The sequence below is a fragment of the Giraffa tippelskirchi genome, chromosome 2 (assembly GCF_054371585.1).
Source record: "Giraffa tippelskirchi isolate mGirTip1 chromosome 2, T2T-mGirTip1v1.2.pri, whole genome shotgun sequence".
Taxonomy (NCBI): domain Eukaryota; kingdom Metazoa; phylum Chordata; class Mammalia; order Artiodactyla; family Giraffidae; genus Giraffa; species Giraffa tippelskirchi.
In genome coordinates, this window is record NC_137276.1 from 141,299,767 (window position 1) to 141,324,977 (window position 25,211).

General features: G+C 41.5%; 1 protein-coding gene across 2 annotated transcripts; it reads right to left on the bottom strand.

The window, feature by feature from the left end:
• Nucleotides 1-303: 303 nt before the first annotated feature.
• On the bottom strand, nt 304-19,723 carry TNFSF10 (TNF superfamily member 10). Of its 2 annotated transcripts, none has more exons than XM_081570953.1 (5): nt 19,532-19,723; nt 11,759-11,896; nt 8,761-8,803; nt 4,822-4,923; nt 304-2,975 (listed from the first exon to the last, which is right to left on the bottom strand). In XM_081570953.1, the coding sequence occupies exons 1-5, from the start codon at nt 19,658-19,660 to the stop codon at nt 2,524-2,526; spliced, it is 864 nt and encodes a 287-aa protein (XP_081427079.1). In that variant the 5' UTR covers nt 19,661-19,723; the 3' UTR covers nt 304-2,523. The 2 variants fall into 2 exon arrangements, with proteins under 2 accessions (XP_081427079.1, XP_081427080.1); XM_081570954.1 differs by lacking the exon at nt 19,532-19,723 and adding an exon at nt 12,008-12,741.
• Between the last annotated feature and the right edge of the window lie 5,488 nt (nt 19,724-25,211).

Below are 25,211 nucleotides of genomic sequence, written 5' to 3' on the forward strand. Positions count from 1 at the left end.
TTTACTAATTATATCTGCAACAAACTTATTTCCAAATAAGATCACATTTCTGAAGTACTGGGAAGTAGGACTTTGACATTATATTTTGTTGGGACACAATTCAATCTGTAACAAAAGCATTAACCATAAAGGAAAGGACTGATATATTTTAATCACATTATACAAAAATGAGCAGTTTCTTTCTTTCTTCTATAAGACATGTTAGATAAAAGATACCATGAAAAAGACTTTAGAAGTTCTTTTCCCCATTGTTACTAATCACGTTACTACAAAATGTTAAGTACAAAATACACAAAAACTACATATTTTAAAGTCATTTTTATTGAAAAAGCAACACTTATTTTTATTACCTTTTTATTGGAAGATAGTTGCTTTACAGTGTTGTGTTGGTCTCTGCTGTACAACAGTGACAATTAGTCATAATTATATATGTATCCCCTCCCTCTTCCCCCAATCCCACTGTTATTGGTTATCACAGAGTGCCAGGCTAGGCTCCTTGTGTTACATAGCAGCTTCTCACTAGTTATCTATTTACACATAATAGTATATAAAGAATCGGAGAAGGCAATGGCACCCCACTCCAGTACTCTTGCCTGGGAAACCCCATGGACGGAAGAGCCTGGTAGGCTGCAGCCCATGGGGTCACGAAGAGTCGGACACGACTGAGCGACTTCACTTTCACTTTTCACTTTCATGCACTGGAGGAGGAAATGGCAACCCGCTCCAGTATTCTTGCCTGGAGAATCCCAGGGACGGCGGAGCCTGGTGGGCTGCCATCTATGGGGTCACACAGAGTCGGACACGACTGACGCGACTTAGCAGCAGCAGCAGCAGCAGTATATAAATGTTAATGCTCCTTTCTCAATTTGTCCTAGTCTCACCTTCCCCTACTGTGTCCACAAGTCCATTCTCTACATCTACATCTCCATTTCCTCTCTGTAAATAGGTTCATTAGTACTATTCTTCCAGATTCCATACTGTTCAGTCACTCAGTCATGTCCAGCTCTTTACAATCTCAGGGACTGTGGCCTGACAGGCTCCTCTGTCCATAGGATTTTTCAGGCAAGAATACTAGAGTGGGTTGCCATTTTTTTTCTCCAGGTTAGATTCTATACATATGCGCTGACATATAATATTTGTTTTTGTCTTTCTGACTTACTTTACTCTGTATAACAGACTCCAGGTTCATCCACCTCACTACCACTGACTCAGACTAGTTCCTTTTTATGGCTGAGTAATATTCCATTGTATATCTGTATACATTTTCTTCATCCATTCATCTGTCAAAGGACATCTAGGTTGCTTCCATGTCGTGGATATTGTAAATTAGTGCTGCAATGAACATTGGGGTAGATGTGAATTGTGGTTTTCTTAGGGTGTATTCCCAGTAGTGGCATTGCTGGGTCATATGGTAGATTTATTCCTAGTTTTTAAAGGAACCTCCATAATGTTCTCCATAATGGCTTTATCTATTTACATTTCCACCAACAGTGTAGGAGGGTTCCCTTTTCTCCACATCTTCTCCAGCATTTATTGTTTGTAGATTTTTTGATGATGGCTATTCTGATTGGAGTGAGGTGGTACCTTATGGTAGTTTTGATTTGCATTTCCCTAATAATAAATGATGTTGAACATCTTTTCTTGTGTTTATTGGGTATCTTTGTGTCTTCTTTGGAGAAATGTCTGTTTAGGTCCTCAGCCTAATTTTTTATTGGGTTGTTTGTTTTTCTGATATTGAGCTGTGTGAGATGCTTATGTAAAATTAGATACCAATTACAGGAAAAAAAAAACTGTAAAAAACTCAAACTGTAAAAAATAAACGAGAAAAACATCAAGTACACAACCTAACCTTACACCTAAAGCAACTAGAAAAAGAAGAACAAATAAACACCCAAAGTTAGTAGAAGGAAATAAATCATAAAGATCAGAGAAGGAATGAAAAAGAAATGAAGGAAACAGTAGCAAAATCAATAAAACTAAAAGCTGGTTTCTGGGAAGATAAACAAAATTGACAAACCATTACTTAGACTCATCAAGAGAAAAAGGGAGAAGACCCAAATCAACAAAATTAGAAATAAAACAGGAGAAGTTACAACAGACAATGGAGAAATACAATGGAATCTTCTTATTTCCACGTTGAGAGTCCAGGACAACTACTACAAGGTCCTGCACTATGCCACTCCCTTGGCATTCTGCATACAATGACCATGACCTTTCAGTCTTCTGGTATCTTCACAAGAGTAGATGGTAAAGAAGCAGAGATCTTAATTGCTACATAAGTGTTTCTAAATTGAGAATCTTCTAGATTTCTGGTGGTAAGGTGGTATCTGGTAGAGTTCTCAAAGAGGGCTTCCCAGGTGGCTAAGTGGTAAAGAATCCAGGATACCAAAAAAGCTTGTGTTGTAGATCTTTTGGCTGAAGTTGTTCTGCTCAGGCTGCCTTACTTTCACCACATTTTTGAAGTACATAACTGTGAAAAGTGAAAGGTCACTCTGGGGGCACTGTTTTTTCTTTATAGATCATTTAGCCAATTAAAAAGGCTCCGAAAAAACTGGCTTCTTGGTCCAAGTCAACCAATCGCTCATTAGTTACAGAGACAAAAATTCGATCATTTACCTTAAGCTCAAATATTCCTCCTTGATAGATGGAATAGAGTCCATATTCTGAATCTTTAGACCAACAACTATTTCTAGCACTTTTCATCAGCAGTATAGGGTCAGGATAGTTTGTGTACTTGTAAATATATTGTACCATTTGTTTGACTTTTTTTCTGTTCTCTTCCGTTGAAACACTTCCCAAAACTTTCTCAGGTTCCTGAAATCGAAAGTATGTTTGGGAATAGATGTAATAAAATCCTGTTTGATGGATAACCAGCTCTCCATTCCTTAAGTGCAAATTATTCAAGAATGAATGTCCTTTTCTTGACGACTCCCAGGAATCTATTTTATGGCCCATAGCTTTTTCATTCTTGGAGCCTGGGATGAAGTTTGGAGAAAAATAAAATTAACTTGTAGTAAAGCAAGGAGTTTCCCAATAGCTGTGGCTAGACAACGATTTGGTTGGAACTGTAAAGAATTTTAATCTAATTTAAAGCTTCACACTCCCTCAATCTTCCAAGAAGTCCAGATCCTAATCATATAGAAATATGGAGGCTCCCATGCCACTGCGACCTGTTTGAAGTCCCCTATTTTGTTGTACCTCGACTGCCACACTCAGCTCTGAATGGCAACATGGGAATGGTTCATTAGGATAGCAGTTTACTCCTGGGAAGAATTGCTGTCCAGAACCCCTGCCTCCTTTCCTGTGCTGGTGAGCTCAGATTGACAATGCAGAAGGAAACCAAAAGAAACACATCTGTTCCCCAAGCCTAGAGCTCATAAATTCCTGCTACTCTTTTAGGTCTTTTTGAATTCCTCCTTGGTCTTTCTCAGTAACCCAGTGTCAAAAGCACCTTCCAAGCAGCAGGCATCTCGAGTCCAATAAGTCAGGTACAGGGTTTGGCAACAAAAAAAAAGCCCAGATTTAAAGATCTTCAGATCTTTGGATCTTTAAATCCTGAAGATTGTGAATGAAGATGGGCCTTACTGAGACAGCATATTCCTTTAAACTTTGGGCTCATCTGTATGATTGGTGCAAAATTTAGTTTTTCAAGAGTTTAAAACAACCACCATATTATCTGATGAATAGTAAATAGGAATAGTGAAATAACAATCTCACAAATAGGCAGAACACATCAATTACCTCCAAAAATACCAGTTCAGGAATACCATGAAGGCAACTGCCCGGAGTAAAACCAGACAAAAACCAACCAGCCAACAAAAAAACTCAACAAACTTTTCATTCATTAACTGATGCCTGAAATACCTTTAACCTAGGACAAAATCTCTCACAATAATAAAAGCACTACTTACTGAGTATTTACAATGCACTAACATTTTTCATTCATCGTCACTGTTTTGTGAGTTAAAGATTATCTCTACTTTTTATGTGAAGAAAAAGAAGCCTGGGACTTCCCTGGTGGTCCAGTGGTTAAGACTTTGCCTTCCAAGTCAGGGTGTTTGGATTCCAACCCTGGTTGGAGAGCTAAGATCCCACATGCCTCTTGGCCAAAAAACCACAACATAAAACAGAAGTGATATTGTAACAAATTCATTAAAGACATTAAGAATGGTCCACATCAAAAAAAATCTTTAAAAAAAAAAATGAGAGAAAAAAAATGAAGCTTGATTGGGTTAAGTAATTTCCTCAAAATGAAAAACTTAGTAAGGAGGAGCTGGGATTCCCAGGTGGGTGATTAGATTACAAGACTCACACACTAACTTCAGCAGTATATGGACACCTATTCTCCAGTTAAAATTAGGCATAATCTATTTGGTTAAACTATATGAAACTGACATTTCCATAAGTGCAACGTGGTCAAATACTGGCCATTTTTTCTTTTTGTGGTTCAACCTAATGCAAATGTCACTGGAAGGGTTGGGTGACTCATTGGAAAGGTAGATGACTGATTTAGAACCTTTGCAGAGGAGAAAGATTTCATGAAAGAGTGAGAAATTACTTTTAAAAATACGAAAAGCAAAAATAGGGGCATAGGAAACTCTAAGTTCTCTCATTTCAGAATTTTCTTGAGGCCAGTTGTGCCAGGCAGTAACTAAGCTACTCATCTTGTAATCTTGCTTCTGAAAAGAGTCAATCTGAGACTTGATTTCTACTGACCATTTTGTAGATAGCCATATAAACATTTCAGATACAAGAATAAATTATTTAGAATAAATTCTTCCCTTCCCTTCCTTTAAACCATATATTAATCATTTCTCTTACCTAGAACCGGCAACGTGCTTCTTTTCCGACTGCTTCCAGTTATATGAGCAGCTACCCTCTTAGGACCCTTTTCTCTCTCTAGGTAAGGCATATATTGCTTTTCTAAAAGAGAAATGACAAAGAATCATCAGCACTTGTCAAACTACTTCGCAAATACATTGCTGTTCACAGCACTTGTCAATCAAGCATAGTAAACACACTGGGCTCCCAAGGTTGATTATATGGGTTTCCATAAAACCAACCTACATTTTAGTATTATGAGTAGTCTACTTCAGCCTATGTTTAATTCACAAAGTACTTTAGATAGGAGGAATAAGAAGTATCTTGAGCTATAATTTATTGGCATCTCAGGGGTAAGGTTCTACTAGAATATAACAAAGTGAAGATCCTGACACTTTTACTAAACAACAATAGTAACAAAACCATGGACGTATAATACTCCTGCTGAGGCATTAAAAGTGCACAAATAACCAGGTACTGGCAACTTTCCACTTTGAGCTGTATGTAGAAAAAAACTGATACCAATTTTCATCATTTCAATTATTTTTTCCTCTTTGCTAGCTACTTCCTACTCTAAAGGAACAGCAATTACAACCCCATATGGTTTATGGGGTTTATGGCTCAACTTTCTTTGTGGCCACAGGATTCCACGGTTTACATGTCCATAGATGCCACAAACTGTATCCAGCAATCACTTCCCTCACCTCCCAAAAGGTATACGAAATGACATAATGGTCATGATAATTAGTGTATAAACATATAAATCATTGATTCACTAGATCATAATAAACAAATCACATTTACTGACCACCATCTGAAGTACTCTATAGCAGATTAAATGACTACAAATTCAACAAATTACTCTTTTAAAAATCAGCTAAAACCTCCCAAGAGGCTTACACTGGTTGTTAAGATAAATTGTATGGTTTCACCAAACAAACATGTCCACAGACAAGGCAGTGCTTCCATGGGGAATTCAAAGATTAATCACTGATAGTATAATCTGAGCCTTCATGGGACTTACAGTGTTTAAGGAAGATACAAATTAGAAAGTGAAAATTGGCCCATGTGAAATAGAAAGGAAGGGTGATGATGATTCCTATTCGTTGGAAAGCTGGGTCAGGGGAGGTTTTGGACTAAGGTCCCTTCATTCACTTAATCCAGAAAACCAAAATGCCCATTACCTCTATGCCAGGCACTCTTCTAGGAACACAGAGAAATAACTATAAACAAAGAAAGAATGCAAGAAAGCATTTGAGGTGCAGGACAATTATTTGAAATGAGGGAGGATGGAGAGGCTTAAAGCCCTCAACAATGGGAGAAGGGCATTCGCAGAGATCTAGAACAGTGTCCCCAAGACAAGATGCACACAGCATTCCTGGGACACAGGCATCAGAGGAGTTCAGTTTCAGGCTTGAATGAGGAGTTAAGCTATAGAGGATTTGAATGTTAGGCTAAGAGATTTGGATTTTACAGACATGAGAAGACTCTGAACAGTTTTAATCAGGGAAGCAAAAAGATATGTGTTGTGCTTTAGGCTAAACTAACTCATAGTAAGATCTGATGGTAGAAACCAAGAGGGCTAGAGATTGGTGAGCTAGCAGACAATTGTAATTGATCAGGTCTGAGAATAGGAAGCGTCCATCTAAACTAGTAGTAGAGGAAACTGAAATGAGGTGACAAAATTCCATAGGGGAGAAAGAAATAGGAGAAGACTTTATCTATCTGGTATTGTTGCTTTTTCAGGATAGTGGGTATTTGTACTATATTGAAGACCCAACACAGCATGGGGATGTAGTCAATTACATGTTACTCTCAGCTCAACTTTCAAAGTTGATGTGTTCATTTACTTTGAACCTTCAGCGATAAATAATTCATAATGTCTTGACTGCTCCGAGACTTAAACACTTTGCTTTAAAACATTTGGTAATGGAATCCAGTTACAAACATCTTGCATTTGAGGTCAGTGCAGGGATATAGGAAAGCCTAGATATAAGAGCACATTTTGAAGAGAGGAAATTTCCTACAGACTATAGCAGACAACTCCCAGACAAGAAGCCTATGAATATGTGTATTTGGGTGTCATGGATACATTTTGGTATACTGAGAAGTATGTGATTTCTGCACCCCACTGGGATAATATAAAAAAGAATACTTTTCTCCCAGAACTGAAAATAGTACATGAATATGCTGTAAACCATGGATCTGGTGTTCCTCATTAGAAGAGTTGGAGGGACTTCCCTGGAGGTCCAGTGGTTGAGAATCTGCCTTGTAATGCAGGGGATGCAGTTCGATCCCTGGTTGGGGGACTAGGATCTATATGCCATGGAGCAACTAAGCCCATGTGTCACAACTACTGAGCCCGAGCACCACAACTAGAGAGTCCATGTGCCGCAAGGAAAGATTGCACATGATGCAGTGAAGATCCTGTGTGCCATGACTAAGATACGAGGAAGCCAAAGAAACAAATATTTTAAAGCAAGAAGAGATGGCATGTTTATCATTCCTGCTACTGCCTTTGGCTTTGGGGAAATGACCAGAAAGAATACTTAGACCCTGGGACCAGGTCTTGCCTTCATATTTAATAAAGGATGGTGGGGGTTATCAAGGGATGAGGAAGCTGATTGTAATGGGAAAGGATAGCTGAAAAGTAGGAAGACATCATTAACCAAATATCTATTTTAAAAACACTGGTTCTTCTCTGCCAGGATGGTGTACTCCAGGACTTTAAGTCTGTGGTACATGTATGGAGGCCTGTATGACCATTAGTAGGGGAAAATGGGATTATGGTGAGCTAAATGTGGAGAAACAGCAAATTTAATTCCTTAGTTACATTTACTTACATCTTGATTCACAAAATCTGTATTAAAAATTTGTATGTAAACAGAGATGGTGGTGAGACAACACTGTGAATGCACTAATTGTCACCAAATCATATGCTTCAAGATGGTTAATCGTATGTTATGTGAATTTCACCTCAGTCAAAACTTACACGCACACACATGCACGCATACATATGCACGCACACACATGCACACACGCACATGCCCACCAAAGTTGGTGCAGCTAAGGACCAGGGGATAAAAGAGAATCTACAAGGTTTGAGATATAGAGGTAAGTCTAGGTATAGAGAGGTGAGAGAAATAGGCATGTTTTCAATCTTTGTAGATCTTTTATGTAGTAGGGAATCAGAACACAGAGAATATATATATATTTTTTCCTTTGATTTATACACATGTACTTATCAAAGGAAATGAACAAAATAAGTATGACAGAAAAACAGGATGTGGGGGAACTTTCTTAGAAAGCTGGTCAGAGAAGTTCTCTCTGCAGAGGTGATGAGGATGGAGGATGAGAAGGAGATGTAAAAATCCAAGAATAGAAGAAGCCAGGCAGAGGACCAGAGAAGCCGGTTTGGTCTTCTCTGAAAGACCCACTGACAGGGAGTGTGGGTCAAGAGCAGTTGGCCGACCATCAGTGGAGATGGCAAAGGTGTGGGGACTACAGAGTGAGGATTTGGGGTGGGAAGAAGGATTGTTGGGAAAGAGATGATGGAGCAAAATTTTTGCATAAAGAAAGGCTTAGAGCCTAGGCATGGTCAGAAGCAGAGAAGATGGGAAACTTTGGACCCCTTATTTTTTTCCAGCTATGCTCCAGAAAGCTACCCACATTAGAAGGTAAAAACAAAGAATGGAAGAAGTTGAGATGAAAGGAAAATCCACATTGGAAGAATAAAATTCCCATGAAATAAAGTTCATACCTGAGGTGGGCCTCAGATTTGGTTCAAATGCCAATGTCAAAAGGGAAACAGAATCAAGCATCTTGAGTTACTGAGCATCAGTCAGAGGTGGGATGTTTGGGTGGGAGTAGAAAGCAAGAGGATGGAGAGGTATCAGGAGGTTGACACTAGAAAATTAAAATAGCAACAAAAAATAATACCTGGATTTGTAGGAATCATTTCCTCAAAGGTTCTCAAAATCATCTGCAAATAGTATTGAATAGAGCTTGTTAATTTCCCTAAACATTTAAACTGATTATTGAATGCCTATGGCTCTTCTTGCTGATGTCTAACAGGAAATTTCTGCATTTAAGATATCAACTTAGGCAGCTTTAAGTTGTTCAAGCGAAGAGCATGTGGGGTAGGGTGGGAGCTGGGGTAAATATGGAGGCAGCTGTCCCTACTATTGATGAAAGGATGGTCCTCTGTCTGAGAGACTTCTGTTTCTGGATGAAGTCTTTGAAATGCCATACCTGGAGCACCACAGGAAGGAGGAGTCATTTTTCTCCAAGTTAGGTCAGCCTAATGTGCCCAGACTTCCTTGTGGCTAATAGACATGATGGCCATGTCACCTCACTTTCTGGGAGGTGTGTCTGCATGCAAGCATGTGTATAAGTGCATTGTCTGTGTGTGTCTGCATGCAAGCATGTGTACAAGTGCACTGTGTGTCTCTGAATGTATGCGTGTGTTAGATTCCAGGGGCTTTAAATTATTGGACATACCCAAGACTGAAGGTGTAAGGCACACTCCCTTTCTCTTATGACACCCATAGACAAGCACAGCCCATCCAGTGGTGACCTGCTGGCACTGTGTCACTCTCTCATTTCTGAGAATGTGGCTGAGACATTCTCACCATAAAGAGATCTTACCAAATGTCCATCTCTTACTAAACACCTCATATTATTTTCTTTCCCCTCTTGCTAACCAGTGGGGAAAACCAGTAAGAAAGAATGAAATTGAGCCCTTCTGTTCAATGAGCCCACCCCCCTGACATGACTCACCTATGGCTTTAAACTCCTCTCTACTCCCTCCTGTCACCCGTCCCTGCCCACCTTTCCATTCACCGTTGTTAATCACATAACTGTCAGAAACTTCCTCTGTACTCCAGCCCCATATCTGCATTTTCCTTTGTCAAAAGCCCTGAACACAGATGACAGGTTGGGGCTCCTGTAGGGCAAAGGACACTGGTGTGTGGGAGGGGAAGCAAGGGCCTCAGCACATTAGCTCTGTCACTGGCCTTCTGAGCCAGAAAGGAAAAAGGAAGAGCAGGAAAAAGAAAAGGCTAATTCTTACAGTGTGGTAGGCAGGAAAAAAGAACGATTATAATGAGGATTCCCTGGTTGTCCAGTGGTTAGGACTCGGCCCTCCCACAGCAGGGGGCGCTGGTTCGATCCCTGGACAGGGAAAAAAAGATGCCCAAGAAATAAGATGCCACATAGCACAACGAAAACAAAAGCACACAACAAAAAAACCAGAATGGTTAGAATATAAGCAGATGGACTGGATTAAAATCTGTTCATTATCAGCCCCAGGAAACTTTTCTCAAGTTACTTAACTGATATGGACTATTTTAATTTCTTTTATCTTTTTTTAGAAAAAAAGAAGATAATACTGATTCCTTCCTCACAGCTGTTTGAGGATTAGGGGAGATACTAATAACATGCGGAATGTCCATAAAGGACATTTATGGGAAATGATCTGTTTGTTTATATGGTACCTGGAAATAGGGGGAGTCTTTCCCCCTCCTAGCCCACACTCTCAGCTGCCCTGGTGCCCTACCTTCTCTAGTTCACATCTCAGGATGGGAGAGTGGGGGGAGAGGGGAAGAGCAGGAAACAGACATGTAAAACCCACCCACACTGATCTCTCATCTCCCCAACTTCCTGCCCCAGCATTCAGCCCTTCCTCAGTTTTCAGCTTTCTACTCTACTTCTGAGTTTTGCTCCTCTGCCACCAGTGGGTTTGCCACCCTCTCTGATCCCAGGGGCCGTGGGGTCCCACTCCTCAGCTTCCTCAGGACCCTTCCCCAAACCTGGGTCTTTCCTGGTCCTTGTCACTTGGGGCGATGGAGTTCCAGCTGCTTCAGGACTGCCTGTGTGCAGCGAGCACCCCGCCTGTGTTTCCAGGGCAGCCATGGAGCAGATGAGTTTCTAGGACAACCAGGTGGAAGCCTGATTTTACGTGTCATAGAAATAGCATCACAGGGGATGTCTGGGCTTTACTGTGAGGGCTGCTTAGGGCTACAAATCGGAGCCTACTCACCAACAGAACACTGTGTCTATAGAAAGGCACACTGAGAACCAGACAATGGACTTACAATTGTTTCTTTAAAGCACGTCCTCCTCCTACTCTGGGAGTGTCCCCAGTAATTGTTTAAAGAATGATTGTGCATCATAGTTTACAGGGTATTTTCATATTTGTATTCTTGGCTGACCTTTCCAGATATGCAGGAGGTAAACGTTACTAACCCCATCTTACAGATAAGAAAGCAGCTTGAGAAAAGAAACTCTGTTTGACCTGTCATGTCACTCAGAGTATAACTATATAATCACATCTAGTGAAATAAACTGTTAGCTACCATAGTGTTTCTGCTAGAGAGCCTATGTAAGCAATTTTCACAAGCAGAAAGTAATATTTTGTATGTGTAATTTACTGTGAATTGAGATGCCATCACCTTCAGTTTCCAAAGTGTATCTTTTTTCCCTTTTCCTTTCCTTTTCTTCAGCCCTATATGTGTACAAAAATAAAAGACTTAATTCCAGAGAACAACAATGTGGGAAAAATATAAAATATCATTATTTGGTTTCTTTTGTCTTCTGAATAACAAAAAAACCCCACGCACATCCTTTATTAGTGTGTGACCTTGGGCATATTATTCTGTCCGTGCTTCATTTCCACAAGGTAAGATAAAATATTTAGACTAGATGAGGAAGCTCTCTGGAAGAGAGGAATAAACTCTAGAGCAGGCTTCGATCAGGACCCACTGTGGGGTGGATCCCACTTTTTCCTAGTTCTGTGAATTTGAGGACAATCACTTAAACACTCTGGGTTCCAACTTTCTCCTTTACAAAATGAGGACTCAAGAATTCATGATCTAAAATAGTCTTTCTCCTCTGACCCCCTATGCCCACTGGTAAAGTGACACCATGGTTCACCTACCTTTTTAACAAACAGATGGAGTTGTGACTTTACTTCCCAGCAGGGATTGATCATACTCTCATCATCTCTGGAGTCCCAGGAACTGTCATCTTCCTCCAAGAAGCAAGCCAAGGCACTTTTGAAGTATTTGTCCTGCACCTGGGTTGAGATGGATATAACACAGTATTACACACAAGTGCTTTTTTCTTTTTGCTCATTTACAAGTTAAAATAACAGAAACTGATGACATGTTCAGAGAAGTCTTAGTACCTTGGATAAGGTCATCGCCTGAAGTAAAAGTAAGCATGCAGTCTTCCATCCTTTGAATAAAGATAAGCAGTTGGATGTGGGAGAGAGGAAACAGGTGTGGGCCAGGAATCTGGGGTCACAATGCCTTTGCGGCCCCTGCCTTTGGATAGCTGTGTGTCGCTCAACAAATTGCCTCTTCACTTCAAAATCTCTTCTTAATTTGCGTTTCAAGTTGGTTCCCTGTGGTGATCTCTGAGGTCCCTTCCAGCTCTGACATGGTATGACTCCCACTCTACAGTTGGAAACCCATGCAGGTACAAAGTAGGCAGTGGAGTCTGCTTACATTCCAGGATCCCCCCACCAAATTAATCAAACCCTTTAGGGCACGGGTAATGTTCTATTTCTTGACCTTAGCTTTGACTGTCTTGGTTGTTTTTGTAGTTGTTCAGTCACCAAGTCGTGTCACCCTCTCTGCAACCCCATGAACTGCAACACGCTGGGCTTCCCTGTCTTTTACTCTCTCCCTGAGTTTGGTCAAGCTCGTGCCCATTGAGTCCGTGATGCCCTCCAAACATCTTATCCTCTGTCACCCCCTTCTTCTCTTGCCCTCAATCCTTCCCAGCATCAGGATCTTTACCAGTGAATCAGCTTTTCACATCAGGTGGTCAAAGTATTGGAGCTTCAACATCAGTCCTTCCAATGAACACCCAGGACTGATCTCCTTTAGGATTGACTGGTTTGATCTCCTTGCTGCCCAAGGGACTCTCAACAGTCTTCTCCAGCACCACAGTTCGAAAGCATCAATTCTTTGGTGCTCGGCCTTCTTTATAGTCCAACTGTCTTAGCAGATTCTAGCTATTGTTGTGATGTCTGCCCCTCTGGATAGCAGAATCAGGACTACATTGCCATTAGATATTTGAATCTTGCCTCATTAAAAGTTTACACCAGTTAGGGATTTACCTGCAGGGACTTGAAATACCATTTGAAGGTTTGCTCCCTCATTCTGATTGAGGGTAAACATTTACAATGACTAGATCGTTGTCTGCAAAGTTTGCACTTGACGTTACACACACACACACACACGCACAACTTACACACATACATTCCAATCCATCTGGAACACTCCAGGATGACAACTGATTAACCTCATGAAGAAAAACAGGATGTTCATGCAAGTTCAGATGGGTCTTTTTTCCTGTTTCCATTTTTAACAATGGGGATTCAGATATTATTTCCATATACAAATCCACTGAAATGCCTTTCTCTGGAGAAATAAGTGGGAAAATAGTCATTTTATCTGTTGTCTGAATGAAGGGGACTTCAAAGCTTGAAGGAAAGATCGAACGTAAGAATGATCTGCTTCCTTCTATAGAAAGACAACCTCTTTCCAAATCACAATAACTTAAATACTGATGAGAACTTTCAGTGAGAGTCATGTGGGTCTGTACTGTCAGCCACGTACTCTTTAGACATTGGATCAGGTCTCTCAAGCATAGAAGTGACAAACACGACTTAATTCCTTTCCCACTGGCATAGAACATTCATTTACTCTTAAGTAAATGCTTATTTTCTTTCTTCCTTTTTAAGATTACAGGAGTAAAACATTTGCCTAGGAGATGTAGTGGGGGTGACAGGTGGGGGCCACCTGAATTTTGACTGGAGATGAAATTAGGCACCATTCCTTTTCCCTATGCACCTCCATGTTCTTCAACTATAGACATTAATTTTCATCTGCAATTTATGTGGGAGCTTAAAAAGCCTTTCCAAGGAAAGAACTCAATTTAGAAATACAAGAGCATGTCTAGCAAACTGCAGGGAGGATCAGAGAAAAGAGCTGGATTTAGCAGTAAGGCCTTAGGAAAGTTCCAGAAGAATAGTTTTATTAGACATTGTCCAGTCCAACAAGACTAGGTATTCCTTGGTCAGGCACTGATTTGATGAAACTGAATAAATAAGCTTAACTGGGATTTCCCTGGTGGTCCAGATGTTAAGACTATGAGCTGCCAATGCAGGGGTACAGGTTTGATCCCTGATTGGGGAACTGAGATCCCACATGCTGTGGGGTGCAGCCAAAAGATTAAAAAGAAAAAAAAACAGGCTTAACTAACTTTCGTGACCTGTTGGGACAAAATAATGTGCCTGACACAAAAAGGAGAGAGCAACTCGCCTTCTTACATCATAGCAGTTGGAAAGTGCCCAGGAGGTGGGGTCAGGGTTGGGGCAGGGCAGAGTTGAGAGGTGCTGGGATCAGTTGGTCAGGGTAGCTGACAGCCCCTGTGAAGTCAATTGGAGTTTGACAGGGTGGAAGAGACCAGGGGCCAGCCCAGATCAGGACCAACTGCTGGCCTCTGGAGATCCTCTGGCAATTTTCCAGAAACATTTTCAGGAGGTGGGGAAGGATTGCCTTGAAAACTAAGGTCCAAAGGAGACATGGGAGGGAGTCTGACAAGCTAGTGTGACTCCACTGTTAACCCAGATTTAATGAAGCCTGAAGATGTTGAGGATACACAGGCACCCTGGAAAACAGAAAATTATTGAATATTTTTCTAAAAGTAAAACAAGTAAAATCTTCCTTGATCCACGCTCATTCCACCTCCTAGTTTACCTTTGGGGGATCTCTTTTTTATAGGGTTAAGATCAGACAGGGTGTGGGCAATTTTGCATATGGTTTGAGTTTCCCTTGTGGCTCAGCTGGTAGAGAATCCGCCTGCAACTTGGGAGACCTGAGTTTGATCCCTGGGTTGGGAAGATCCCTTGCAGAAGGGAAAGGTTACCCACTCCAGTATTCTGGCCTGGAGAATTCCATGGACTATACAGTCTATGGGGTTGCAAAGAGTCAAACACGACTGAGTGATTCACTTTACTTTTTTTTTTTACTTTACTTTTAAGACTATATAAAAATGTCATCTTCTTTAGATCTGTATGACAATCATATGGATGGCATAGACAGTTTTACAACATTCATTGTAGAAAATTGATAAAATATAGAAAAATAAAAAGGAAAAAGAGGCACCCATAATCCTATCATCTAGAGATCACAACTTATTTTTCCTCCTAGATATTTTTATGCTTATGTGTTGATTTCTGAACAATAGAAAGCTGCAGCCACCCTTCAACCCCTTCCCCAAGTTTCCTCTTTGGTAGTTTCCTTCACACACCTGGGCCATTACAGGTGAATGACACATGGGCAAGAGGGTGCTGTGGCTATTCCAGGAATGATTAATGATGCTTAATCTATCTCCCCACTTCCTTTCCACATCCATTCGCACTTTGGGAAGGAATTTCCTACAGCACTTCTGTGGCTGGGACTGTTCTCTTGCTAACCACATCTGGATCTTGGGGGCAACGGGATAAGTGTGCTTTTTTAAATTTGGACACTTCTAGAAGGAGAGACAGCTATGGCACTGGGTGCCTGCTCTCCTGTTCCAGGAGCCCTTGGCTCTGAGAAGTGGATTCCACTCAACTGCTGGTGGTGCCATCACAAACACTGTGGTCGTCCAGGCCAGGTACAACCAGTCCTTGGCAGGGCTTGAGGTCAGCTGTGTGGACTCCTTTGCTGGCTGGCTGGCTCAGAGACCTCAAGGTGGCAGTCCTGACCCTCTCTGCTGCCCAGCCATTAGTCTCTGACAATCAGTTTCTGCAAACCCCAAATAGCATAAAGGATCATTTATGGAGCCCAGTGGATAAGGGGCTCCTCCTTTTTCTTTGCCATCTATGATGACACAGCAATAGGTAATCCCCTTGTTAAGCTTTCTCAGAGACATAGACTTCAGAGGCTAAGCCCATATTTATTGTTTGTGCTTACTGGTCTCGAGGCTTCATTGTGAGGGTTCAATCCAATATCCCTCAGCCCTACTCAACCCACACTCCCTATAATCCTCACCCACTGTATCTTCTGCAAATTTTCCTTTGCCAGAGTAGAACCTGTGATCTGATTTAGGAAATTAATACTTGTGTTGAATATGCTTTTCCAAACTTTACACAGTCGTTCAAAGAAATTCAAATTCATTTTCCCTTACAAAAATTTCTGACGAAGAGGATGACAACTTCAAGAGACTGCTCCATGCTGATTACAACTTACTGAGCACCTATTTAATGCCTCGGTTCAAAATTGGGTTTTACCTTTTATCTAACTTTCCTGAGCCTTAGTTTGCTCATCTATAAAATGGGATAATTATATTTACTTTATAGAATTGTTATGAGGATGAAATAAAACAATATTTTGAAAGTTTATGAAACATAGTATTTGCTCAATATCTCAATTCTCCTGTTTTTGATACTCTTAATAAAGTCTTCTGTGCATCTATACAGAAGTGTACAAACATATAAACATTTCTGTGCTTAGTTGTTCAGTTGTGTCTGACTCTTTATGACCCCATGGCCCATAGCCTGCCAGGCTCCTCTGCCTATGGGGATTCTCCAGGCAAGAATATTGGAATGGGTTGCCATACCCTCCTCCAGGAGATCTTCCCAACCCAGGGATTGAACCCAGGTCTCCCACACTGCAGGTGGATTCTTTACTGTCTGAGCCACCAGGGAAGCCCAAGAATACTGGAGTGGGTAGCCTATCCCTTCTCCAGGGGATCTTTCTGACCCAGGAGTCAAACTGGGGTCTCCTGCATTGCAGGTGGATTCTTTACCGGCTGAGCTACCATTGCAATTATATAAACATGAAATCAGAAAGAATGTGTGCATGTGGGAAGATATTAAGCTTTGAAGCTTCCATTTTTTAGAATTAAAAGAAAAAAGTTGACCACATACACAGATAATTACATGACTTAGATCAGTAAAGAACCAGTTGGTTCAGTCTTAAAATGAGGCCAACTTTTAATATGAGCAAACTGAGGGAACCTCTTGTATATGGAGACACAAATTCACTATTTATACTGGGAAGTAAATAAAACTTAGTACATACTGGCTCCAAATTGGAGAACATAGCAGTATTCCAGTCTCTTGTGCAGACATAGAACTAAAAATACATGATTGGAGTTATGTTGATTTTTTTCCTTACAAATACAAACTCTTTGAAATTGTCCTATAACAAAGCTGACTTGACTGGTCATCTAACGGTAGTGATCATTTTCAAAATTACTTGTAGACTCATTTATTCACTTAATTTCCAAATGCAATTCCCAGCAAAGTGAGAGCCAAGTTTATACTCCACAGGATATACAAACTGCATTTATTTTCTTAACAGATAAACTGTTTTGGCACAATTTATGTTTGTCTAAGACCCTTAGCCTTGCATTTCCTAGCCAGCTGACAGATTTGATGTTGCCTTGCCACCATGCATCAGGGTGCTGTGCTGAGCATAAGGAGGAGATAGGCTAACCCTACTGACTCCCTGCTGTGATGCGAGAAGCATTACCTATGAGCTGAGCAGAAGACCTGGGTCCAGTTCTGCTTCCAAATTTCTGCGTGAGCTCAGAGAAGTTATTTCTCTGGCAGGTTCAAGCCTCATCTATAAAATGAAGGTGTCCAAAATTCCTTTCAGCTCAAAGTTCTCGACTGTATAATACACAAGTAGCCAAAATGTACACAGAAAATCCTACATTGTTACTGGGAATGTAAATTGGTGCAGCCATTATGGAGGACAGTATAGAGATTCCTTAAAAAAGCTAAAAATAGAGCTAACATATAATCTAGCATTCTCACTCCTGGACACATATCCAGAGAAAATCATAATTTCAAAGGATATATGCACCCCAGTGTTCACTGCAGCACTATCTACAATAGTTAGGACATGGACGCAACATAATGTCCATCAACAGAGGAATGGATAAAGATATGATACATATATACAGTGGAATATCACTCAACCACAAAAAAGAACAAAATAATGCCATTTGTAGCAATAAACCTAGAGATTGTTATATTGAGTGAAGTTAAACCAGATAGAGAAAAGCAAATATCATATGATATCACTTATATGTGGAATGTAAAGAAATGGTAGAAATAAACCTATTTAAAAAATAGAAGTTGAGTCACAGACACAGAAAACAAACTTACGGTTACCAGGGGAAGGGATAAATTGGGACATTGGGACTGACATATACACAGTTGGAAGGACTGATGCTGAAGCTGAAGTCTCAATTCTTTGGCCACCTGATGTGAAGAGCTGACTCATTGGGAAAGACCCTGATGCTGGGAAAGATTGAAGGCAGAAGCAGAAGAGGGCAACAGAGGATGAGATGGCTGGATGGCATCACCGATGCAATGAACATGAATTTGGGCAAACTCCAGGAAATGGTGAGAGACAGGGAGGCCTGGCACGCTGCAGTCCGTGGGGCAAAGAGTCGGACATGACTGAGTGACTGAACAACAACAAAAATGCATAAAAAATATATAGTATATATGAAATAGATGAATAATAAGAACGTGTTTTATAGCACAGGGAACTCTATTCAATACTCTGTAATCACCTATATGGGAAAAGAATCTGAAAAAAGAGTGGATATGTATAACTGACTCACTTTGCTATACAGCAGAAACTGACATTGTAAATCAACTATATGCCAATAAAAAATACATTAAAGATGTGTGTGTGTGTGTGTGTGTGTGTGTGTGTGTGTGCTGTGTTTAGTCTCCCAGTTGTGTTTGACTCTCTGTGACCCCATGGATTGTAACTTGCCAGGCTTCTCTGCCCATGGAGATTCTCCAGGCAAGAATATTGGAGTAGGTTGCCATGTCCTCCTCAGGGGATCTTCCCAACCCAGGGATTGAACCTAGGCCTCCCACATTGCAGGCAGATGGTTTACCATCTGAGCCACCAGGGAAGCCCAAGAATATTGGAGATGATAGCCTATCCCTTCTCCAGGGGATCTTCCTGACCCAGGAATAGAACCAGGGTCTCCTGCATTGCAGGCGGATTCTTTACCAGCTGAGGTACCAGGGACTATATAGAAAGCCAAAAGCTGAAGTTGGCTTATTTTCAGTAATTTTGCTTTCAAAATCCACTGGAACTAGCAACATTTGGAACACACCAGAGCATTATTACAGGTGACTTAGAGCTCATCTTTGGGTAAAGCCTTGACTGTACCCTGTGTCCCAGTAGTAGCACATTTGTGAAGGTTGGTTACTCAATCAACAAGTGTTTAGTAAACACCTGCTATGTGGGAGCTATGTGCTAGCTCCTAGATGTGTCACAGAAAGCAAAAGCAGACGCAGCCCTCCCCTGAGGCAGCTCCTCTCTCGCCCAAGAATTTGAGTTAAGCACTCTAAAACATTAAGCAGAAACCACTCAAGAAATGGCAGCAGTTAATATTATAACATACTGTTGAAGACAAAACTACCTCAGCACTTTTGTTTCCTGAATCTGCTAGAAACTGGTGGAGCCAGTTCTGTAACTATACTTTGTGCACATAATCCCTTCAATTCACTTCTGCAAAGTTTTCAGTAATGATAGGCATTAGCAGTTAGGGTCCCCAGGCAGGGCAGAGAGAGAGGCTTCTCTTCCTCTGTAAAGTCTTCACGGAGGAGCCAACAGAGGCAGTCAACCAGACGGTGCTGAGAGTGCCTGTCAGGGAGCATTTGCATTGTACTGACCTGCTTCAGCTCCTTGTTGAGATACATGTAAAACATGGCCATACCAAAAGCCTGCAGCAGCACCGTGCAGGTGAGAATCAGCATGCAAATCTGTCCAAGTCTGGAGCCTGGAGCCTGCATCAGGACCATGGTCGCTGTAGGACGGGACTCCTGCAGAGTGAGTCAAGCCGCAGATTAGGACTGCGGTAGAGTGGGGAAAATTTGCAAGTTTCACTTCCTGAAAAACAGCAAGTAGAATTGAAACTGAAAGTTGTAAAGAGAAAACAAAACTGTTGCACTTCTACTAATTCTAAACCACTAGAAGCTAGGAGGAAGCAAGGCAGGTCCACTACAGGTTTCAGGGACACATGGCTCTCTGTCTCCTTGGTTTTGGACTTCTAACCTCCAGAACTGCAAGACAACACAATTCTGTTTGTGCTACTTCATTGTGGCAGCCTTAGGAAGTGAATATAGCTTCCACTGGATTAGAAAAGTGAAAAAAGTTGTGTTACAATCATAATAACTTCAATCCATTGATTAAAACAAAATTTGGGGCTTGTTTTGAAAAGGTCATTGTCAACACGGGCACCAGAAGCAAGTCCACACTTTTGTGAACTATTCCATTCATTCACTATTTAGGCTAGAATCTATCTAGGTCACCAGGTTTTATGTGTCTTTCCATCATTTTCTAATTGTGTAAAAATTCTTCATGTTCTTACTTTACAAGCTTGTGGTTGCCCAGCCTCCAGACTGAAGAAAGAGGCTGGATACAGTGATGGGGACATCAATAGTTTAGTGGACAGGAGATCTTACATGTCTGAAGCAAAATGTCCTGGAGTGACATCTCACCATGGCAGGCAGGACACGGCAGCAGTCTTTGCTCCGTGGGGAAGAAAGAGGCTACCATCTATGGGTGGGAGGCACAGGGCAGAAACTGATTTTAGGTGGGCTCATCAGTTACCAAGGAAACCAGGAGATGGGGTGGGGGCAAGCACGCAGGCAGTTACTGATGAAGCCCTGTAATTAGGAGGATTGGATAGTCATGTAATTGAAGCAGGGTCTGGTCAAGCAGGGGATGAACAGAGAGTAAGAGAACAGCCATCCTGAATGTCTTGACAGTACACTCCACCCCTGCACACCTTGCACGACCCTTACAATCTTGGTCAACCCCTCTTGTGTGATATCTCTGGGCTCAGGTATGTACAGGGGCACTGCAACCAGACACCACAAATGCAATACAGACAACAGCAGCTAAAGAGTATCAAGAATCCAAGAGGTGGGCAAACATTCAAGCCAGCTGGTTACAGGCTCAAGTTTTCATGAAAGTCCAGAGGAGGACGACAATGACATCCTGCTATAGACCTAGCAAGCAAGCTCATTTCCCAGCGGGGCCACCACTGTGCCCAGTCTGCAGATTACCTCCACTCAGACTAAGTATGTTTACCAGCCACAAGACAGGGAAAATTATGACCATTTACCAACATACAAGCACTATCCTGAGATAGTGCCACCCCTGCCTGAGATTTCTGTCCTGGGGGGCAGTACCATCCCACCTATTCCCCCGTAGTCCCCAGAGCCCATACTGAATCCTAGAGAGACCCTCAGGGTTAACATGATGGTGCCTTCCTCCAGCTGGGGCCTGGATTAATTACCTTATTGGTCTTTGGTGGAGCAATTAACAGACAGGTGAGATCTATAAATCCCTTTCTATCCTATTCCCCACAAGGTGGCAAACCCAAACCTCCAGGAACTCACATGCCAGTTCCAGGGCTGGCTTATAATGTGTTCTGGGGTTAGATCCTGTGGCCCGGACAAAAGCAAGCTTTGTTCTAATGGATAGTCCTAATGGCAGTGTGCCTTGAACTTGAATGGTGTGACTTTCAAGTGGCCTTTGGGTTCATATGGCGTGGGCACTGGGACCATTGCTCCTGGGGTGTGTCCACATGTTGAGAGCGGGTTTCCCATCTCACTTGTTGCTGACGTGACCTCACTCATCCTCTGGATTAGCCCAGCAGCACTAGGGCTGTAAGGATGGTGGAAACACCAGTGCAGGTCATTTCTATCAGCCCGGAACAGACCACTCCCCCCATATGTCCTCCACCTGCCTTTTGTCTATAGAACTTTGATCAAAGATTAACAAAGTGAGAAAATGCAGAAAGGAAAACAGTCAACCAAGATAAAATAGTAATACTTTAGCCATTAAACAAAGTCAAGGACCTTCAGTTTCTTTTCAAGGGTTGTAGATAATATTCTGAGCCATGGCTTTTGAGCTGTTTTGCAGATACTGAAACCTCCACCAGGCAGAAGAAGTTAACTGTATGCTGCCCACAGCTATGTGGAGCCGGGACGAGTTGGAACTAGAAGGTTGATGATGTTGACTCCCAATTACCTCACCACCAACCAATTGGAAGTATGTCCGTGAGCTGACCAGACACCCCACAACCCTCCCTTCCTCCCCCGAACTGTCTTTAAAAACTTTTCCCTGAAAGCCTTGTGTGTGTGGGCAGGGGGGAGGGAAGTTCAGGCTTTTAAAACACATTATTGACTAAAGACATATCAATACATTTTTACAGACTGATACAATTAACATCACTACGTGAAGTTGGTAGAGCTTAAAATTGATCAAGGGTTCATTATACAATTTATGATTATTATCATTCATGTTTTATTCCACTAGGTTTTTGTTCCAACCTTGTGTTGCATATTATAAATGCAGGTTTATTACCATTGAATTTTCAAAAATGAGACATTGAGAAATTTTGAGTCAAGAATTTTTCGGTGAATTTTATGCAGATACTTTCTTTGATTGTCTGAGCAACATATCTATTAATGCCTCAGGAGATAGTTCTTCAGAATATATTTCTGACTCAGGTGATGTGAATATTAGACCAACAAAAAGACAAAAAACCTTAGTGATTGATTCTGATACAAAAAGTGAAAATGAAACTCACAGTGCTGGAGAAGACATTATAGATGTGTCAAGTGAAACTACTGAATGTAATAATCTGCAAAGTGTTAGTGAAATACCGAAATTTTTGGTCAGCCAAAATAAAAATTGCTGGCCACAAGATTTAGTTTCTACAAAAATCCCCTGATCAATGATTTAAGCACTAGCTGCCCTGGATTCTTTGCTTAGTGCCCTGCAATAAACGCTGCACTTTCCTTCACCCCAAATCCAGAGTCAGTAGATTGTTTTTACTGATCATGGGGCAAGCAGACCCAAGTTTGGTTTGGCAGCAATAGTTTCCAGACTAATCAGTTGTTTGTCCTCTTTGTCTTCTGTTAATTTTTTACATTGTGCCAAATGAGATTGTTTTAGTTTGATCCAGAGTTGATATACTCTGTGAACCCAGGAATGTCTCAATTAAATTCAGCCTATTTGATCTGGGATAATGTTTCCTGATCTCTCTAAATAAGTAAGTAATGTGTACTTGAGTCTCTATATGCCTGTACATGGTGGCCCTCCTGTGCTGAAAATATCATTTACATGCAATTTCTTCCACAGCTGTGCATTTTGCATTTCCAGAAGAGTGAATTACTATGGTATTATTTCTGGTAATTGCAAAGGGTGCAGAAATCTCAAGTTATCTTGAGAAAGTCATTACAGGTTTAATTTGTCCCAATTACCTTCATAAGGAGTTAAGATGTGGGAACTTGTGTTTGTCTCTTGCAGAGGGATTGGCCTGCATTTCAATCAGGTCCTGACACTCAAAAGTTTAAAAGTGTCATCGACTAATTGTTCTTTGGGAGGGAAGAGCGGGATGCTCTACAGTAAAATTAGAAAAAAAAAGAGACAGAAACAGCATGCTGGATTGGCCCGAGAAGTACTAGTGAAATTCCTGAAGGTTCTCTCCACTCTACAGCAATGTTAAGGACCAAGGAGGTAAATGCACCTTGAAAAATTTTTCAATATTGAAAAGCATAGCTGAGGCTTAGGTCAAACAGCCCCTTTCTCAATCCTCAGGGGCTTTGAGATCCTCCTGCGGATGGGCTTTTGCCCAGTGATGGTGCCAATTCCTAGGTTCCCATACTGCATCTCACTCCAGCTGCCACAACAGACTGGGATAATGTGGCAGGGAACAGACCACTGCTCTGGCCCCTTTCTGAGGCCACTCTGGTCTGGAGATGCCCACTACATCAGGAAAATCATCTTTTGTCATCTCTGCAAGGGTCACACCTTGGTTCCCACACACACCAGCTCAGCAGTCTGACTGTGTCACTGGTCGAGAGGCCGTCTGGTATGGGGATTGAGCAAACAACCCCGGGGGCTCACACTGCTGGGGATCACATCTTTGCCCTGTTGCCTCCCATTGTGTCACTCTGGCTGATGACACCAGGGCTTGATTCTAGCTTCAGCATCTGGGAAGTGAGGATGAGGATAGAACCTCCTCAAAAGTGGATGGATGAAAATAAATTATTCATGACTGGCTTCCTGGGTACAATTAATAAATACATCCTGTAACATTTCTAGGCATACACAATGGGCAAGAAGGTGAAGCCACAGCCTGCTCATGCACTTAAAAATTAAACCCTAGTTAGTCCTAAGTAGGGAGAAGGCAATGGCACCCCACTCCAGTACTCTTGCCTGGGAAACCCCATGGACGGAGGAGCCTGGTAGGCTGCAGCCCATGGTGTCGCGAAGAGTCGGACACGACTGAGCGACTTCAGTTTCACTTTTCACTTTCATGCTCTGGAGAAGGAAATGGCAACCCACTTCAGTATTCTTGCCTGGAGAATCCCAGGGACAGAGGAGCCTCGTGGGCTGCCGTCTACGGGGTTGCACAGAGTCAGACACGACTGACGCACTTTAGCAGCAGCAGTCCTAAGTAAAATTTTATTGACAGAGATAGAAAGGTGAAGGAAATGCACCTGAGTGGTTTAGACAAACTACACTCACACCCAGGGATTAAAGAGATAAGAAATGTAAAGCATTCAGCACACCCCTGACATGTATAACCCCCAGTACAAGGCAATAATTGCTAAGGTCAGGAAAAACTATCAGGAAGTTGGTGAAATTAATTTTAATTATGTATGTATATTAGCTTCATCTTCTTTATTTAGGTTATCATTTTCATATATAAAAACTTATCAACTCTAAGTGAACAGTTTGATTACTTTTGGTAATTGTATACAATATGTAACCATCACCATCATGATATAGAATGGCTACTTTGCCTTAGTTTTTCCATTTCTGGATAAAGGACATGTGGTACATATATACAGTGGAATACTACTCAGCCATAAAAGGGAATGAAATTGTACCAGTTGCAGAGATGCGGATGGACCTGGAGATGATCACATAGAGTGAAGTAAGTCACTCTATATGACTGAGAAAAGAGAAAAGCAAGTATCGTATATTAACACACATATGTGGACTTGAGAAAAATGGTACAGGTGAACTCATTTGCAAAGAAGGAATAGAGACACAGACACAGAGAACAAATGTATGGACACCAAGTGGGGAAGGGGAGTGGGATGAATTGGGAGATTGGGATTGACATATATATGCTATTGATACTATGTACAAACTAGATACCCTGGTGACTCAGATGGTAGAGAATATGCCTGCAATGCAGGAGATCCAGGTTCAATCCCTTGGTAGGGAAGATCCCCTGGAGAAGGAAATGGTAACCCACTCCAGTATTCTTGCCTGGAGAATTCCATGGATAGAGGAGCCTGGCAGGCTACAGTCCATGGGGTG

Excerpts from the sequence above, each read along its gene's own strand:
- TNFSF10 (XM_081570953.1), bottom strand. The coding sequence starts at position 19,660 with ATGGTCCTGATGCAGGCTCCAGGCTCCAGACTTGGACAGATTTGCATG. Across the intron at positions 11,897-19,531 it reads TCAACAAGGAGCTGAAGCAG|GTGCAGGACAAATACTTCAA; the intron begins GTCAGTACAATG and ends ATCTCAACCCAG. Across the intron at positions 2,976-4,821 it reads AAGCACGTTGCCGGTTCTAG|GCTCCAAGAATGAAAAAGCT; the intron begins GTAAGAGAAATG and ends ACTTCATCCCAG.